The 19,652-nt window shown below is 32.4% G+C and overlaps 2 protein-coding genes across 2 annotated transcripts; one reads left to right on the top strand and one right to left on the bottom strand.

Annotated features, from left to right (window-relative positions):
* The first annotated feature begins 482 nt into the window (after positions 1–482).
* LOC136066844 (probable glutathione peroxidase 2) lies at positions 483–5,140 on the top strand. Its single transcript, XM_065771777.1, has 7 exons — positions 483–691; positions 1,134–1,210; positions 3,130–3,191; positions 3,298–3,416; positions 3,791–3,958; positions 4,046–4,086; positions 4,894–5,140. Exons 1-6 carry the CDS (start codon positions 539–541, stop codon positions 4,076–4,078), a joined length of 612 nt encoding a protein of 203 aa, XP_065627849.1. The 5' UTR covers positions 483–538; the 3' UTR covers positions 4,079–4,086; positions 4,894–5,140.
* Positions 5,141–12,285: 7,145 nt separating this feature from the next.
* LOC136066852 (uncharacterized) lies at positions 12,286–12,840 on the bottom strand. The gene has a single exon (XM_065771812.1). The coding sequence runs from the start codon at positions 12,838–12,840 to the stop codon at positions 12,286–12,288; it is 555 nt and encodes a 184-aa protein (XP_065627884.1).
* Positions 12,841–19,652: the final 6,812 nt, after the last annotated feature.

Raw genomic sequence — 19,652 nt, forward strand, 5'->3', positions numbered from 1 at the left:
ACAAAGTATAATTTGAACCTAATATCCTAATACAAGCTTTAACATTCTCAACCTTTATTTTCTATGAAACTAATTAAAATCTGTTTTTTTTTTTTAATAATAATAATAATTTTCAGTTTGTAAGTTTGTCATCCCTATTCCTTGCCTATTCCTAAGTTTTTTTTTTTGGGTCAAATCCTATTTCTAAGTTTGTCATCCCTATTCCTTGCCTATTTCCTGGTTGACCACGGTAGCAATGACCATAAATTAAGAGTATTTTTAACTACCAAAGTACCAAACTCACTTTGCTTAAAAAAAAAAAAAAACCAAACTCACTAGTTTTTATTTTATTTTATAAATTTAATTTATTTTATGTTAATTTATTTTTTTCAAGTTGGTCCTTCCTAACTTTTAACTCCACCCACCAGCCTCACTTGTCAATAATAACACCACAAAAATGTCAACATTGCTTCAGTATCCCTTATTATCAATTTCTTAGGAAGTTTTTAATGACATTGATACATAATAATTGTACGGATTGCCTTGACATCGGACCAGCATGCAATTATTGAAATTTACCAACTTCGTCTCTTTTATCTTCCTTCTTATAAGTTTCTTCTTCGGGTTGTACCTGTACACAAACCCATCTTCTCTTCTTTCTCCCAGCATGGCTGAAAACACTTCCAAATCCATATATGATTTTACTGTCAAGGTACTGGGTTTTTCTTCTTTTCTTGTTTATTTCTTTCATTTCTCTTTTATGCTCTGTGTTTGGTGGCTGAGAAAACTGATTCACAGAGAAAGAACAGTTAAAATTTGATGCTTTATGGTGTTTCGGGTACCAAAAAGTGAAAACACCAAACACTTTAATTGGACTGTGTATTAGTGTTTGGTGGGTCATGTATGTTTCCTTTTTGGTCCTATTGGAGAACTGGGATTTGTGCTTTACTTTTGAAGTGGTCAACTGTGATGTGGTATATAAGCTGTCTTTTTTGTTTAGATGGATATACCTATTATTTTTATCCATGGTTTATAAGCTTAGATAGAAAATTATAGATTTGGGTGCTGTTTAATTGTTCTCAAGAAAGAGTTGTTTGGAATTGGCCTTTTTCTTCTTTTTCTTTTTCTTTGTTATTAATAGAATTTGATGTCAGGATATCCGTGGAAATGATGTAAGCCTGAGTGAATACAATGGGAAGGTGCTCCTGATTGTCAACGTTGCTTCAAAATGGTATTCTAATCTAATCTCTTTTCCTTTTGATTCCTTAGGCATGATAAATTTCCTAGTTCATGTTTTTGTGTGTGTGTGTGTGTGTGTGTGATAGAGAGAGAGAGAGAGAGAGAGAGAGAGATGATCCAATTTCAGTGGTCTCTCTGACTGGAAAATAGGAGTTAGGACCGATGGTTTGGTGATTAACAGTGGTACAATTTGATATTTTATGAATTAATAAAGTTTTAAAATACCAGTTTGGTAATAAACACTCATATTTTTGTTTTGCTCAATCTTTGGCCATGGAGCATTGAATCATTTTTCTTGTCCTCATGAATTTGTGCCAATGAGTTCATTGGTGCCTTCTCTCGTAAAAGCAAGGTGAAGGGTGTAATCATGGGATTAAGACTGTGATTACCAATAATAATAAAAAAGTTCATAAATTTGTAATCACCTCATGGAGTTCAATTATGAAAAATTTTCGGTTTTTCTTATTTCTTTGATAGCTGGTTGTATTTATAATGGTCTGTATTGAATTCTTTCTATGCAATAGCTTATTCCTCTTAATTCAATGGGGCACACAACTAGGCTTGCCATGTTTTAGATCTGCAATTAAAACAAGACCTGCCTAAGATTTGATTATCATACTGACTTAGACATGTGTTATTTAAAATTTGGATATATTCTTATGTTATTATTAGAGTTTGATTGAGATTGCACCGGGTAAGGTTTGATGTAATATAGATAAATTTCCGATTAAAATTATAGGACAAAGCTAATTTCCTCATCCGTGTGTGTGGAGGTTTTTCTGCATATCTTTTACCCTTTTGATGCTTGAAATTTTCAAGGTAATATTGACATTTTTGAGACTGAGAAAGGTGACAATTACTTTAAAGCTTACTAGATTCTCCACCCTTATTTCATGTACGATTGATTTATGGGACCCATCAACATCTGCAAAACATGTGGAAGAATCTTCTCTGCTCTTGAAAGAGATTATTGACAATGTCATTCTTTGAGGTTGCACTATTTCCATAATGTAAATGGTTGTTTCTTCACCACATCTCACGTGGTGGGACTTAATGGTAGGATCCACCATGTGAGAAAGGATGGTGTGGAAAAAGTTATTCCTTGTGTGGAAATAGTAGTTCCCTTCTCTTAAAAATCACTTGCAGAAGAGATATAGATAATAGAAGGGATAAAAAGTTGTTCAATAAAATTGGCAATGCTACCACCCTCCACCCATAATAGGAGATTATTGGTTATATAATATTTATAGGGAAACATATGCATATGGTTGGATTCGTACTTGGACCCTATCGAATCCCTTATCCAACACAATCAATTAACAACAGTATATGAAGGATATCAGGAGTCAAGGCTAAACAAAAATGTACTAATGATTCAAAACACTCCTAAGTTATCCTCTTCATCGACCTGGTCTTCACTTAATTACAGGGGTAATAAATATGACATTTGGCTATTCAAAAAAAGAAAAGAAAAGAAAAGTATTTTACTCAATTTAATGATTCGTTACTGAGATGTTATGAACAGCAGAAAAGGAATGGAAATTAAAAAGTTTCTATCTTGTTAGATGGAATATTAAAATTTGAGAGCAATTGGTAGCCACGACTTCCTTAAATAGGGTAGTTTGAAATCAAAGTAGCATTCAAGTTTTGTTTTGTGTGTGGTGTGTTAAAGAATATTGCATCTAAGTTCAGGGGTTATTTCATCAAGGGAAGCTATGTGAGGTAACTCTAATCTGTCTTTTACTTAAACTATTTAGATCATGTGGATGATCCTTAGTATTAAATAAAAATTTTGAGCTTATTTGATTTGGATCTTTGATTTACTTTAAGGTTGTAAGCCATCGCATTTGTTACCTTTATTGTTGTATATCTTACTGTTTTCCATTCATAAAATTGCCGTTATTGTTGCAGTGGTTTGACACAAACAAATTACAAGGAATTGAATGTTCTGTATGAAAAGTACAAAAACCAAGGTCTGTCTTTCATTCTTACATAGCAATGTACAATATTTATTAATACATGTTTTTTTTTCATTATCATCTCTGTGGTATTGATTATCTATGTAATTTTTTTTGGCAGGGTTTGAGATCTTGGCATTTCCTTGCAACCAATTTTTAGGACAAGAACCAGGAAACAATGAAGCGATTCAGGAAGTTGCATGCACAATGTTCAAAGCTGAATTCCCAATCTTTGATAAGGTAATTCCTCACAAATGAAAGAGTAAAAAATGGATGATGTTTTTAAGCAATCCATATATGCAGTTCTATTGTGCAAATTAATTAATAAAAAAGCTGATCAAAATGGAATTAGGATATGCATTAGTATGTAATAACACAAAAGCTGATCTTCTGCGTAAGATATAAATCTAGCAAGCATGCCTTGCTGGGGTTGGGATCTACTTTTGAGATTTCATTAGCCAGGATGTAACTGATTTGGTTTTGATAATAATCCTATAATTCATATATTTGTTGTGGCATGTATTCTGCCAAAAGGAAGGGGTTTTTTTTCCTTGGATTTGAGAAATGCACATGAATTTGTGTTAAATGTCTCATGTAACTGTTAACTGTTATAGGTTGAGGTGAATGGGAAGAATGCAGCACCCATTTACAAGTTCCTTAAATCACAGAAAGGAGGGATATTTGGAGATGCCATAAAATGGAACTTCACAAAGTTTCTATTAAACAAAGAAGGAAAGGTTGTGGAGCGATATGCACCAACTACATCCCCTCTTAAAGTAGAGGTTAGAACAATGTATTCCTTTCTGTGATTTCTATTTCTGCCAAGAACTGTAATTGCAGCTGATTGTTGTTTCAAATTTTTCTTGCAGAAAGACATCCAGAAACTCTTGGAATCTTCATGAGCACCAAGGTTTGAAGATTTATATTTCATTTAGAACAGACTAAAGTCACTGTTAATTCCATTGGTGTGGAAAAAGAACAAAAAATTTCCTCCATAATAATCTATATGGTCCCTGGTATGATTTTTATATTGGGTAGATGTTTGTTGAAATGTTATTGTGTTTTGACTTTCAGACCATGGTGGACTAGACTGTTGAATCATATCAGTTAACTGGTTTATCTTTAATCTTCTTTGTTTTTATTCAGCCAAAAGTTTGATTCTTTTCATTATCTACTCTTTTCACTTCACAAGGTTTCAATTAATAAGCCATGACCTTATTATTTCATATCTGAATTTTCTCTCTTGCTTTCTCTCATACACACACATTTATTATTTCTATAAGAAGAGCCTTAGATTTGCAGAAGAAAGTATTAGACATATGCATTATATTCAAATTTCAAGTATATTTATGACCATCATGTTGCCAGAATTAAGACTTAATATACTCTGCATATGTTAATTGTTAGCTGATTAACAGCATAGTTTTTTTTTTTTTTGGAGGAGCGGGTGCTACACATTTATTATTTCTATAAGAAGAGCCTTAGATTTGCAGAAGAAAGTATTAGACATATGCATTATATTCAAATTTCAAGTATATTTATGACCATCATGTTGCCAGAATTAAGACTTAATATACTCTGCATATGTTAATTGTGAGCTGATTAACAGCGTAGTTTTTTTTTTTTTGGAGGAGCGGGTGCTGAACTCTACTTATTTTATTTATTAAAATAAAATTCCATCATCTAATATTACCTCCTTTGCTTTCTTTGTTTGCAGGATATGCATAATAATGGCTGTAGAAGTTCATTGAGTACGTAGATTTGAAGTTCGTTGTGTGCATGTGTGGAGCTGAATCATAAGTTTATAAGTGGTGCTTGATTAATCAGTTATAAGTCTTTGTTACTGTTATCTTCCTTGTCATATTATTATTATTATTATTAATGTGGTTGTATATTGTTTAGAATAATACAGATGCCAAGAATAAATTTCATCTATGTATATCTGTGGATGTTTTTATTTTTAATGCTAGAAAAGAAAAATCATTGGTAAATATTAGAAGATTTTACCTATAAAAATTTTCAGGATTTCTCAATGTACATGAAATGAAATGGATAAATTTAAGTTATGAGACTAGACTGTCTTTACGTCCAAAGGGATCTCTAAACTTAAATTTACTTATTAAAAAACTTGAAATTAAAAGGACCTCCAAATTTAAATAGTCATTTGGTAAAACTTGAAACTTCTCTATTCCCGTGATTTGAAATGATTCATGTCTGTCGTAGTTATAAGAAACCATGATTTTTTAGTAAGTTTCTAGTTAGAGGAGTGTACTTAAAAATGAATCTCCCTCAATGGGTCTCTAACTATCATGGAGGAAAATGGTCAATAAGAATACTTCAGCAGCAATTAAAATTATGAAATTTTTTATAATTCAATAGTTGAAGAAGGGATCACCCTACATATTTCCAATGGAAACACAAGGAGATATCAATTGAGCTACAAAGCTCTTGGCCAACTAGCATTATGAATGGTTATTCCTGAGTTTTAACCGTTAATATTTGGTCTTAATATGAATTCTCCATGGCCTTTATGGTATGTTACATTGCTTAGCAGGTTTCCAAATTTGTTTTTTCCATTGGTAGGTAACTAGCTCACCATAGAGAACGGGGGTATAGAATAGATAACAGGTAGTTAGGTTTGAACAACTTGCAGGACAATGCTTAAGATGAGTGACATCAAAGAGGATCTGGAAACCACTCAAAGACTTGTTATGGGTGTTGTAACTTTGAAAATTCCTGTTTCTTTCTCTGATAAATGGAGAAGTAAGATGCTTACTATAATTATTTCTAGATGAAAGTGGGGAAATTTACCATTATGGAATACAAGATTCCAAAGCAACTTATGTTGATGTTTATTGGTAAGTCATTGTGTCATACGATCAAATTCCTTGTACTATACTTAGAATGGATTTTCAATTCAAGCAGAAATGTTTCCACCAGGCAATTAAATAACATTGCAACTATGAAGAGCAGCCAAGACCACTGAGAAAACAGCCAAATTCAATCCTATCATGGGTAACTAGTTGGCTGGAAAAGGAGATTAAGAATCGAGACCACTGGCAACAATTCACTGTCCTATTTGCTATTACTCTATGGGCCACAGGGGATACATGGGAATTAGGCAAACTATGAAGGAAACCTGATATATGCTACTGATATGCTGCAAAGTCTAAAGCATATGATTTTTTTTTTGGGTGCAGAGAAGCTCAACATTCTTGTTTGGATCAACCTATGGTACCACATAATTGTTGCACCTTGGAACACATTTTTTGGCTGCCATGGCTGGAAATTGCTCTAACTAGTGTAGTAATATACTAATATCCCCTTCAAGGTATCTTCAGCTGGTATGTAACAAATACAAGTGTAGCAATTTGTCTGGCAATCGGACTTAAGGTATTTGAGAATCATGAGGCTGTGTCTGATGTTATAGTACTTATTATTAGAAGGGGAAGTTTGTCAATATAGCAGTGGCCTTAGTCCTACTCCTAAGCTAATAGCAAGCCAATAGTAGGGGTGGCAAAATCAACTGAAACCCACCCACTTAAATAAGACCCAAATCCACTTAATTATTAATTGGGCTAAATAGGTATTAACCCAATTAAATCCAATTAATATTAATGTTTATTGGGTTTTAATTGGGTACCCAATTAGATCTAATTATGATTTAGGATAAATTACAACATTGGTCTCTCAAGTTTATCCTATGTGCGCAATTGGTTCTTCATGTTTGAAGTGAGCACAATTGGTCTCTTAAGTTTTAAAATTGAGTTGTATTAGTCATTTTATTAACTGGCATTAATAGTGTTGTTTACGTGGCTAACAGAACAATAATTTGTTTTTTTTTTTTTAATGATGTGGCATTTCTTTTATTAAAAAATTATAAAAAAAAATTTAGACGTTGCCAACAACTTTGCCCGTGGCCATTATTCTATTGAGCATTTTACACTTGCCAATGTTTTTTTTTTTGGTGCCATTTTAATTACAGCATCTGAAACAAAACAATTTCCTCAATACCAAATCTCTGATCCGTCGTTTATCCACAAAAAGAGAAGTTTCAAATCCGCCTCTCTAACCCCACCGCCACCATCATTCACATGAACCCTATTTGGCTGCAAATTTGCAAGCGAATGCAAAATGAACATACAGACTCAACTTCGCATTCTTACCAGGTTGACTTGCCTCAGTTGGCAAGGAGATTGTTGATCTGTGCTTGGACCATATCAGAAAACTTGCTGACAACTGCATTGGCCTCCAAGGATTTCTGGTTTTTAATGCCGATGGTGGAGGCACTGGCTCTGGGCTTGGCTAAAGGCAAGCCTTTTTGTAGAGAGAGAGAGAAAGTCCCACCGGTCAGATTTCGAGCATTTTCATAACATCGATTGCGGTGATTCCGGCGCAATTGAAGAAAGGATCGCAGCTGATTTTTCCGGCGGAGTAATGAGTTGAGTTTGAGAGTGGGTGAGATACGATTCAATGTAGAAGGAGGAGGAGGTTGATACCAAAGAGCCATTGCTTTGTTTTGCAATCTTTTTGCTTTTCTTTAGCTTAACACTCACTCACACAAACATATATGTCGTTTATGGGAAAGAATAAAAGCTGAGTTTCACATCCTGATCCAACTTCGCATTTTGGAATTTTTTAATAAAAGAAATGCCACATCGTTAAAAGAAATGCCACATCGTTATTCCGTTAGCCACATAAGTAACATTACTAATGACAGTTAATAAAATGACTAATACAACTCAGTTTTAAAACTTGAGGGATGCTCACTTCAAACTTGAGGGACCAATTGCGCACACAGGGTAAACTTAAGGGACCAATGTTGTAGTTTTGCCTATGATTTAAGTATCATTTCTACATATCAACCAACTCTAAAATATCCCAAAACCACTAAAAATTACCAAAATATCCCCCAAACCTGAAAATGACCAAAATACCTCCTGAAACATATAAAAAGACCAAAATACATCCTAAACCTAAAAACTAACCGAAATACTCTCCTAAACCTAAAAATGACTAAAATACCCCCGAAACAAAAAAAAAAATGACCGAAATATCTCCAAAACCTAAAAAATAATCAAAACACCCCCTAAATATAAAAAATGACCAAAATACCTCTGAAACCTAAAAATGACCAAAATATTCCCTAAACCTAAAAAATGACCAAAATTTGGAGCACAACAACCCATTGTATGTAATTTTAATTCCTTTCTAGAATCTAAACTTCTTATTTCTTTGATAACTGGTTGTATTTAGGATGGTTTGTATTGAGTTCTTTCTATATATGCAATAGCTTATTCCTTTAATTTAGTTATTTGAGTGGGGTACACTAGGGTTGTCGTGGTTAGGTCTGCATCTAAAACAAGACCTGCACAAGATTTGATTATCATATTGACTTAGATTTGATCTTTAAAATTTGATATATTCTTTAGATCTTATTAGAGTTTGATTGTGATTGTACTTGGAGAGGGCCAATGTAATAATGATAAAATTTCAATCTATATATATATATATATATCTAAAAATTGAAGCATAACATTTATTGTTGTTATGCTCTAGTTGAGCCACATTAGCGTCCACGTCTATATCTTTTTTTTTTCTCCAACTTTTCTCCCTCCCTTACTTTTTCATTTCCCCATTACTTCTCCAATCTTTCTCCCTTCCTTATATTTTCATCTCCTCACTACCCTCTACATTAATTTCATTCTTCCTCTTTTTCTTCACCTTCCTTTATTTTTGTCTCTTCTTATTCACACCCTCTTACTATAAATTTGTCACTATCTCTTCCATTCTATGCATAGTTTTCCCTCACAAAAAAGGTTGTTTCTCTCTCTCTCAAAATTTTTTGGTGGATTTTTTTATTTTTCTTGCATCTCTGCTTTAGGTTGATAATTTTTTATATTCTTTAAAACTCTACTTTGGGTTAATGTGATTTAGTTTTATTTTTTAAATTGTTGTTGTTGCTGTTGGTTTTTATTTTTATTGTTAAATGTTATCCTATTGCCATATAAAGAATTAGATATAGCATATAAAAATATAATATTATTCTATTACATAGCAAGATTTGGATAATTTGGTATTTATTATAATTTGGTATTCATTTTATTAAATAGCATGATTTTTTATAGTGCTCAATTTAGATGTTAAACTATGAGACTTTTCTAATTTTTTTTTTAATCCTTTGTGGTGGACAAAGTACTCTTAATAGTTGTATTAGAAGTACTCTATAATGCCATTTATTTAGAGAAAAGCAAAGGTTAGTCAAACGAAAATAATCAGATGAGTGAAAAATTTTAGCTTTTACAATTTTATTTTAATTATTATTATTATTTTATAACAATGCATATAAAGAAATTTAATTCTTAGATTTTGCTAATAATTGTTTATTTGATAATATGTTTTGGGTGAACGAAATTACAATTTACGCAAAGAAAATAACCTTAATAGATTATCAACAACAAATTGTTTTCCTAATTGGTCCAATTAATCATTGTTAAGTTTTATTAATTTTTTTAGTTAGGTTTTTTGGTGTTTTGAATTATAGGTAGAAAAAATAAGGTTTGAGAAAGTTTGTTTAAAACTAAAAGAATAATTTCCAAATTTCATATTCTTTTTAATGACTCACAAAATGTGATAAATAACTTTTATTAAAAAATGAATATTTTCTTTAACTTGCCTTTTGAATTTCTGAGAAAAATTGTATTGTTTTCATTTTGGTACAACAAAATTTATATTTATGATTTATGATTGCTCTTATATTATATTTATTTATTTATTTATTTTTTGATGGGATATTACATTTATGATTGTTCCTATAATAAATAAAAATATGATTATAAAATACACTACTCTTTATTAAATTAGTTTAAATTATTTTTATTAAAACCACCATAAAAATAATTATGATGTGCAACACACGGATTTGCGGCTAGTTTATAATATAGGACAAAACTAATTACCTCATCTGTGTGGAGATTTTTATGGATATCTTTTACCCTTGTAAGTGACACATTTTTCAACTATTCTTGTTTGGCGAATCATTTGATGCTAGAGGCCGAAGAGTTTTTTTAGCCTAGTTCTCAGATTTTTATCTCCTTAAACACTTCGGTGTTCTTGTGGGTGCTTTATTGTTGTTTGGGATTATTATTTTGCTTATTTATCCATGCATATGTCAATTGGTTAATTACATTAACAATTGGGCTTAATTTTTTTTAATTAGCTTAAAATTGACATGAACCATTAATGTGGCGTCTAAATTCGTATATATTATATATATTAAATTAGATTTTGCTGTTTCTCAAAAAAAGAAAAAAGAAAAGAGAAAAGATTCTGCTTGTACATTATGGCACCTTTGGTCTACTAATCTTTCTTCCAACAAATCAACCACTTCCCAAATAAAAATATATTGTTTAACATTTGTTGATGTACCCTATGTTTATTTTCCTCTTAACTTGGACTCTTTTGGTAACCTCGACGGGGGCTGGTTTATAGGCGAAAATAGTCTAATAGCACTTTTTTGCAAAATATGTTGTAATTTACTCTTGTTTTGAAAATAGGGAGGGATCTACCATTTTTTGGGTACTCAAATTTGACAAAATTGAGTTTTCCATGGTACTCAAGTTTATGGAATTCTAGTACCATGGAAAAATTTTCATAATTTTTCAGATTATATTTTTTCAAAGAGCTCAAGTTTTTGGAACTCGAGTTTCATGGTAAATTTGAGTTTTAAAAAGGTGGTAGATTCTTACATATTTTCAAAACAGTATTAGATTACAAATTTTTTTGCTAAATAGTGGTAGTAGACTATTTTCCCTTAGTTTATATTTCCTTATTGAATTATCCATTAAAAAAAAAGTCTACATACCGCGCTTTATTAACACAAATAATATTGGTGCATGTTAAAGGTTGCTTTATTAACACAAATATGATTGGTGCATGTTAAAGGTCTTGTAGCTGAATTGGCATCTCTCCATGCACAAAGTGCTTGGGAGTTTAGAAGAGAAAGGATTCGAGCTGGGGGATTAGTAGTATCTTGTAATTACAATTGCGATGTGATGTGTTGTGACTGTGAGAGAATCGTGGAAAGAAAGTCTTTATGTTCTTTAAAAAGACTCTTTCTTAACCAAAATCTACGGAGAAAAAAGAAATATACCAACAATAGCCAAATCTACAAATAACAGCCATTATTGGCGTGCAAGTGTGCCACCATTTTCATATACTTTAAGATCTGAGTGGACTATTCATTTGGTATAACTTACGTTTTTAAATATATATATTTTTTAAGATATCAAGAAAAAAAAAGATTTAAAAAACTATATTTAATAAAAAGGACAGTTTCAAAATGGGAAATTAAACAGATACAATTGTGATATGAGTAAAAGACTAAGAGATTGTTTCAGAAATTGGGGATGAAAGATTTAAATCCAACATTACAATTATTAACTTCCATCACAGAGGAAGATAATTAGGAAACTAATGGCCTTGTATTTAAGGTCAAGGTCTTAGGTTTTATGCATAATTAAAGCCATAATAAATTTTGTGAAATGTATAATGGAATAATGGATTCCAAGATCAAGATGATAGAGATTCCGCAAGATTAAGATTAGCATGGATATTAATTATTTGCATTAAATTATTGGTGTAAGTTTTTTTTTTTTTTTTTTTTTTTTTGAGAAGGAATGTAGTGAACTTTATTATAAAACCGCTATATCAGCTAGTACAAGAGAAACAAGGGTGGTGGAATAGTCTCCATCCAACCATAAAATCAGAATAGAAATGGATGTCTCGCTAAACTATCGCTACCTTATTACCTTCTCTCTTTACATGAGAGTAAAGTAATTTATTAAAACACATAGCATTACATCTGATATCATCTATCAATAAGCAGGGAGACAGGTAAGGCTATTATGTCTCAAGGCATTTGTCAACACCTGAGAGTCCGTTTCCAGTATGGCTTGACTGAACCCAACTTAGCTGCAAACTCCAAGGCTGAAGAAGCTGCCATTGTCTCGATATCCAGGGGAGTATATTGCTGTGGCAGTAACTTAGACATGGAAGCCATGACCAAGCCGTTGCTGTCTCGGATGATGACACCAATGCCCGATTTCTTCTATTCCTTGAAAGTAGCCCCATCGTAGTTTATTTTCACCATATCTGGATTTGGAGGACGCCATTTTGCCCGAACTAAACTGAGATCAGACCGAGTGAAGGCAGGCACAGGTTCGGTCAGTTTGAACTCAGCGACACGTTCCTTTGTCGACATCGGGATATGATGAACACTAATATTTGGTTGGCTCATACGCACTTGGTTTCTTTGAGTCCAAATTAACCATACTGAGGTAGAAAACAGCTCCAGATTGTGATCGGTTGTAATGAGCCATGAAAGTAGTTCCTTAAAATCTACAAAGGCGTGTCTTCTTCGGCCTCCTTGAAACGGTTCTTCTTCCCACACCACGTCCAGTTCATTGCAAGTCCAGAGAGCATGAAGGGCTGATTCAGGTGCTTGTTTACAGCGGTCACAAGTCGGGCATTCGATGATAGTACGCCTCACCAAATTCTCCTTAGTTGGCAATGAATTCCTGCACGCCCTCCACACCAGATTTTTGATTTTATTCGGTACCTGAAGAGACCAAAGTGTGCGCCACAAAACTTTATCATGTTCCATCTGTTCTTCATCCCTCTCGGTTTGTGTTTTGGCCTTCAAAAATCTGTATCCCGACTTACTTGTGTAAACTCCATTGCTAGTGAAGGGCCAAAATAAATTGTCCTCTGCTTCGTACCTTGAGAGTGGAATTGACTTGATCAATTATTGGTGTAAGTTAAAAACACAAAATAATGATATTGCAATTGATATAGCTCCTAAGGAATAAATATTTCATCATCTATTTACCACGATCTGTTCACCAATTTGTAATTTTGTATATTTATAAGATAACAAAATATGGCTTGCATGTTATGTAATTTTTAGCCTTCATCTAAGTAAGGTATTGTTACCACCGCATGTGCTTGGTGCAATCGTTACTTCATAAGTATAAGTACTTGTAAGATGTGAGAGTTAAGGCCTTAAGGGCCGAGTTCAAGTCTTTAGAAGGGAGTTTCACACACACATATGCACTTATATTAGGATAGAGTAGAATTTTTATTTTGTATTAAAAAATAATAAAAGAAAGTAAGGTATTTCTTTGGGATCCTAATATTGAGCTACTTTTTTCTTGCATGCCTACTCATTAGTCAATGTAAATTATGAAGTTATTTTTTATTTCTATTGGAGAGATAATACTTGGGGAGCCTTGAACTAAGTAGTTTTTTTTTTTTTTTTTTGGGATAAGATCAACTAAGTAGTTTATATAACATATATTCCTAACAATTTCCCTAAGAAATTATGAAGTTCTAAAGAAACCCTAATTTTCTCTTAATTGGATATACCCATCAAAAAGTGATAAACAGAAAAAGGGGGGAATTTTTTTTTTTTGGTTTCCACAATGAGGTAGTAGTGGAGTATTACAATTAAAAAAAAAAAAAAAAATTCTATAGTTACAATAGGAGAAGGGAGATTTGAACAATGAATATTATGGACACACTAGAAAGTATTAACCAGTTGAATTACAAGGCTCTTGACTGGAGTGCTATAACTTGACCCTAAAAAAAAATTTCAAAAATTAACTATAGGGCGCAAACAGCAAATATTATATGAATGCATATTGTATATTGTGTACCAAAGGTCCAAAACTTATTCCAATCATATACTCAACACTTTTTAAGACAAATCAAGTTAACCAACTAATGCATCTGCATATATATATATATATATATATAAATCCATATTATCAGAATTAATTGAGATGGTTAATAAGTAACAACATGATTACATGAAGCTTTATTTTATTTTATTTCCCTATAGTCTTCAAGATCAATTTATAAAGGTCGCTCAGAGCAGAAAACCCTCATTTATAGAATCAAAAAGATCTAGTCCTATATAATGTACAAAAACATTTCATATAATAGTTCAAAACTTCAAATGAGTCTTTTAGAACACGAGAGTCGAGCATGAGCTTCATTTCTTTATAATAACATAGCTCGCTCAAAAATACGAGACCAAGAACAAAAAATACCAAACAATATGGATCGCTAGCTACTATCCTAATTTATCTTTTAATCATCACAATTATCTTGTTTGACAGTAACCACGAGATCGATCTCAAGTTCTAATTCTATCGCGTGACACAATTTCTCATGTATATTAATTTTATATTTGTTCATATTCAACCTTTCTTATGTACAAAATATTACAAAAAACGGTGTCTTGCCTTAAATATGAAAATATCTTGAAATGATAAGCCTTGGTCCACATATAAGAACATCAAATAAGAGTTGATCAAATTATCAACATACTCCACACAAAAAAAAAAAAAAAAAAAAAACTTGTTAAAAAATTGCTTAGTATTTCCTCAAATGAATTCAATTTGATAGTTTAAAAGTATACACTTAGCCTGGATGAGATTCTGCCTCATGCACCTTTTCATGAAGGTATATTGCCATACAACAGCAGTGGTCATTGATGTAATTATGAAAGCAAAAAATGAAGAAGTAAATTACACAGACAAAAATAAAATATATATAAAATAAATTGATACAAACCCATAGAAGAAACAACACATCATCTTTAAGTATTCATGGCTAAATAGTGTAAAATTGACTAAAAATAAACTAGTTTTCGATAAATTCTAATCTACTATCTCTTCCTCCTCTTCAATCCAAACATCTTCAATCCAAACTAACCCAAAGAAATTTGGATGGAAGAAGAACAAAGTTCTAGCCTCGGCTGTGTGGAATAGAGATTATTGAAAGCGTACTTAAAAGTCACCTTCAAAAACCCAAGTCTTCGACAAGTAATTTCGTTAGTCCAAAAGCGCTGTGACTATGCGAGAGCAACAAAAGTCTACACCTTAGAGACACCAAAGCATTAATTAAACCAATTAATTTGTCCATAAGCACCGTGAGATGTTACGTGTAAGTGTAAGTGCATGCAAGGGACAACCACTGACCACTTTCTCGAAGCCCTACTCCTATTATGATTATTATTACGAGAGAAACAAAAGTCCAAGGAGTGATAATTGATATTAATATATTTGGTTAATATGGCTGTAATTAATTATTATGGATATCATAAAAATTAAGAGATGGATATAGAAATCTATTTTCTGGAATTATTACAAGTAGTAAACAGATTCTAATTTAGAGATAAATGATGAATTACTTAAAAAAAAAAAAAAAAAAACTTCACAAGAAGAAAATAAGTTTGGCAAATTTGACATGCTCGCATGGGTCAGGAGACAACTGGATAGGAGAAGAACAGTAGATAGAGCAAACGAATTGAAGATATTTTCATTAAAATGTCATATATAATATATATATTCTCAATTCTCAGCTTAGAAAAAGGTTGTCATTGAAATTCATATTGAACCAAACATGACAAATTGAAGGACTAGTTGTTGGTTTGGGAACGCAGAATCTGTTGCTGGGTCATTTTTTGTTTTGTTTATTTTGGTTTTTTCTAGGTTTTAAGTTTTGATCAATATATGCAACATTCTCTCTCCTGCTTTGATTGCGCTGTGGGTAGTTTTGTGTAATCTTTGTTGGAATGATTTCCATCTCAAAGAATCATGCTTGGTGATTTTGTTGTGATTTGTGATGTGAGGCACGACATGGGTTTTTTTGGTTTGCCCTTGAATGGAATTATTTACTTAAAAAAAAAGGAAAGATTTCAAGGGTCATTTTTTAAAAGGGTTTACATACTTTTTCAAGGTTTTGACAAAAAACAAACAAAACATTCATGTAGAGAGAGTGTATGTCTTAATAACTATCTCTTTTAATGAATTTTGAAACTTTTCCCTTTTGTTTTCCTTCTTTTTATTTCCTAGTAGTTATTAAATCATTTACCTTTCGGCATCTATATATAGTCTTCATAAATTTCCCTCAATAAGTGGCAATGCTAATAGATTTTTTTTTTTTTGGGGGGGGGGGAGAAGAAAAGTGGCAATGCTAAATTGCTAATTGTGATTGTGCTTAATTTTGAGGTTTTTGAATTTTCCCAAGAAAAAGGCACTCAATGAGGTCGGTCCCTCTTGCCAATGATATTAGAGATATAAAAGATATTTCTGAAGTTGCATTCCAGTGATAAACTCCCTAGGACAAAAATATAAATCCGACTAAAAATAACTCTTAGTACCAAAACATGGGTAGTTATTTTTAATTAATGGATTGGGGTGATATCAGTTGCTTTGTAGTGTAAAAAGCACAAAGAATTTTTTTTTTTTTGATGTAATCAATTGACCTAAGTTAAAGGAAGTAATCAGCAAATTCCTATACATATATATATATATATAAATTCTGGAATGAAAACACTTAAAGAGAGAGAGCCATCATTAGTCACGTTCACTTTTCAGGGCTTAAATTAACATGACCGATTGATAGACTAGTTGCTCGTTTGGCAGGGCTTAAATTAAAGGTAGAATTCAACGAAATATAACATGAAAATGCCATGCCATAAGAGTAAACAATCTTGCAGAAAAGGCCGGTGGACAAAATGAACTCCTTGCGTTCGACCACTCAAAAGTCAAAAAAGTTGCTTAACATTGTGTCTGTCCACGAAATTACTTAAACTCTGTGTTAATGTGTAAACAAGCTTCAAGATAATTGGTTTGGGTAAAAGATTGCCACTGGTCCATTGTAAAAATTTTATTGTATAAATAAAACCAGATTCTCTCTCACATTGATCATCAAAAATTTCAGAACCCTCTCTCTTTGCTTCTAAATATGTTACCATCTCTTTTTCTAAAAATGCTACTCCTAGCCGCAGTGGCACTTTTGCTTACTAGCTTGCCTTCTTATGAGGCAAGAAACATCCTCCAAAATCCAATGAAGAAAAACCAAGATCAAGTCCCCCCAACATTTGTGCCACTGCCCAATCCTCTTAACCAAAAGGCCTCAGCCGGTGATCAAATTAATGTCTCTTCTTTACTAGGTGGACTGGATTGGGCTCCTCGTGTTCCGATGCCTCCATCAGCACCCAGTCCAGGCACCTACATTCCCGGCTCAGCAATGAGACAAACAAAGAATCCTCCACATCCCTCTATGCTGCATAATGCTTATCATGTTTCTCCACTCAATCCGAGCACTCGTATCATCCCACCTTCAACTACAACGACTCACAACACTGCTCCATTGCTAGGCACACCACAGAGGAGTCCACTGCCTCCCTCTGTCAACACTGCTCCGTTGCTAGGCACACCGCAGAAGAGTCCTCTACCTCCCTTTGTGTCTAACAGGGGTACTTCCATTCCTAGCCCTGATGAAAAAATTTGTGCACACCTTTTCTTTATCTAAGAACTAGCACTCGCAGATGAGAGTTTTGTTTAGTGTTGTTGCGTTTGGATTTTAAATTAATAGATTTGAAATTCCTTAATTTCAAATCTATAAATTTCAAAATTCTTTGTTTGGATGGTAAGGAGTTCTAAAATTCCATGGGTTATATGCACCATAGTATGTTTGTATATGCAACATATATAGTATGTTTCTATGGATTACATATTTACATCTTTGATAACGTCAGTTTGCGTTTATCTTGAATTCTCAGCTGATGGGTATATGTGCTTTGAAACTGTATGTGCCATATCACCGATCACATTGTCAGTGAAAGAAACACCATTAGCTCACCTAAGGCTAAGAGCCTGAGAGTGAGAGCTTTTGTTTGTCTTTCAACTCTCCAGATTGAGATGGTTCAAGAATCTTCTTTCTCTGTTTATAAAGAGACTACGAGCTGTGACACAAGAGTACCAAAACTCCACCAATCAAAACCCAACTTTCAACGCCTTGAAAACCTCTCCATCAATAAATCAATCAGAATGAAATAACCAAAGATTTTTTTTCACTAAAGCATGAACTGGATGTTTTCAAGAATACATAACCACAGGTCGACAACAAAACCATAAAATCCATCTGCAGATGAGATTTAATTTGGCAGAACAAGTTCAATTATTAAAACTGTTAGGATGATCCTGAGGGAATCTGTGTCTAAAAGGGACGAGGGAAAAACCTGTTGTTTCTTCTAAAGCTGATTTTCGTTGGGTGCAAGTGGCACCAAAGTCAAGCCCACTTTGAACTCAAAGCTCTCTAATGAGCTTGTGAAAGAGATTTGGCCAACAAGCCTCAAGTAAATCCTCCTAATTCAACTTAGGGAGTCGTGTAAGGTGGCTTGTGCTTCTATATCTATCCACATTATACAGTCGTGCTCGTGTTTTATAAAGAGAAGAACGTGAAAAAAAGAGTGATGTCTTTCTGGGAACAAACAGAAAAAGATAGCGTGGTAGAGTGAGCACGGTGAGAAGAAAAATAAGGTACTAAAATTTATAATAGTTTTTAAAAAGAAAAAAGTTTTTTTTCTTCTTCTATTTATTAAAATATAAAACAAAAAACAATGAAATTTCAATATTTTTGCAACAAACTTTTATTTGATGAGAATTACATCAGACACTCAAACTATAAGAATTATATCTATATATATATATATTTAATGCCAATAAATATCCTTAAGGTAATGGTTAATAATCCATTTTAAAAAAGTTTTTATAAAAAAAATATATTTTAACAATTTTTTCATTTTTTATAAAAGTTGTGTTAAAACTTTTTTAAAATGAATTATTAACTATTGTCCTAAAAACACTCATTAGCATGATTCATAAATGAAAACAAAATCTTAACAATTTCCAAAAAAAAAAAAAAAAAAAAACTGAAATACTTTCAATAATCACACCATATCATTGCGTTGATTAAAATGGAATGTCAAAATAAATTGGTGCCAAAGAATTGTTACAACTCAAATTCAATAATACCAACTTTGCTTTATCGGAGAATCAGAACCTTAAAAACAAATAAATAAAAAAGAGACAAATCTTACATGCTTGGAAGAGCGGGACACAAAGGTGAAGAAGCCTAGAGATCAAGGTGAATCAGAGGTTGAAGAGATGGGCAATGATCGATGAATGTAACCATTTTTTTTATTGGTTCCGATCGGTCTATTCAGTGTTCGATTTTTTACACCGCCCTAAAATAAATTTGGGGTTTTTTAATAAGAAGTTTCTAGTGCTATTACAAATAGAGTTGTTGTATCTTGAATATTTGGTGTGAATCTCAAGTTAGACATAAATTTGTGTGTGATTAATATTTTGATTTAGTAATTTTTGTGATAATATTTTTAGGTGATTGATTTTGTTAGCTTTTGATCATGATGCAGAAAGTTCAATATATATATATATATATTGATAAAGTAATTTATGTAGAAAATCAACTTGTTTTTATTTATTTTTTATATGAATGTGTATAAAATCAACCTTTTTTTGTTCTCAAATCTTTTTGTTCTATATTTTCTTGGCCACACATAGGTCGGAAATGTGGACCCATATGATATATCCCACCAGA

This window comes from Quercus suber, unplaced genomic scaffold (assembly GCF_002906115.3).
Source record: "Quercus suber isolate HL8 unplaced genomic scaffold, Cork oak 2.0 scaffold_49, whole genome shotgun sequence".
Lineage (NCBI taxonomy): Eukaryota > Viridiplantae > Streptophyta > Magnoliopsida > Fagales > Fagaceae > Quercus > Quercus suber.

Coding starts and splice junctions, on each gene's coding strand:
- LOC136066852 (XM_065771812.1), bottom strand. CDS start 12,840: ATGGAACATGATAAAGTTTTGTGGCGCACACTTTGGTCTCTTCAGGTA.
- LOC136066844 (XM_065771777.1), top strand. CDS start 539: ATGCAATTATTGAAATTTACCAACTTCGTCTCTTTTATCTTCCTTCTT. Junction 3,192..3,297: donor TGAAAAGTACAAAAACCAAG/GTCTGTCTTTCA, acceptor TTTTTTTGGCAG/GGTTTGAGATCTTGGCATTT. Junction 3,959..4,045: donor CATCCCCTCTTAAAGTAGAG/GTTAGAACAATG, acceptor TTTTTCTTGCAG/AAAGACATCCAGAAACTCTT.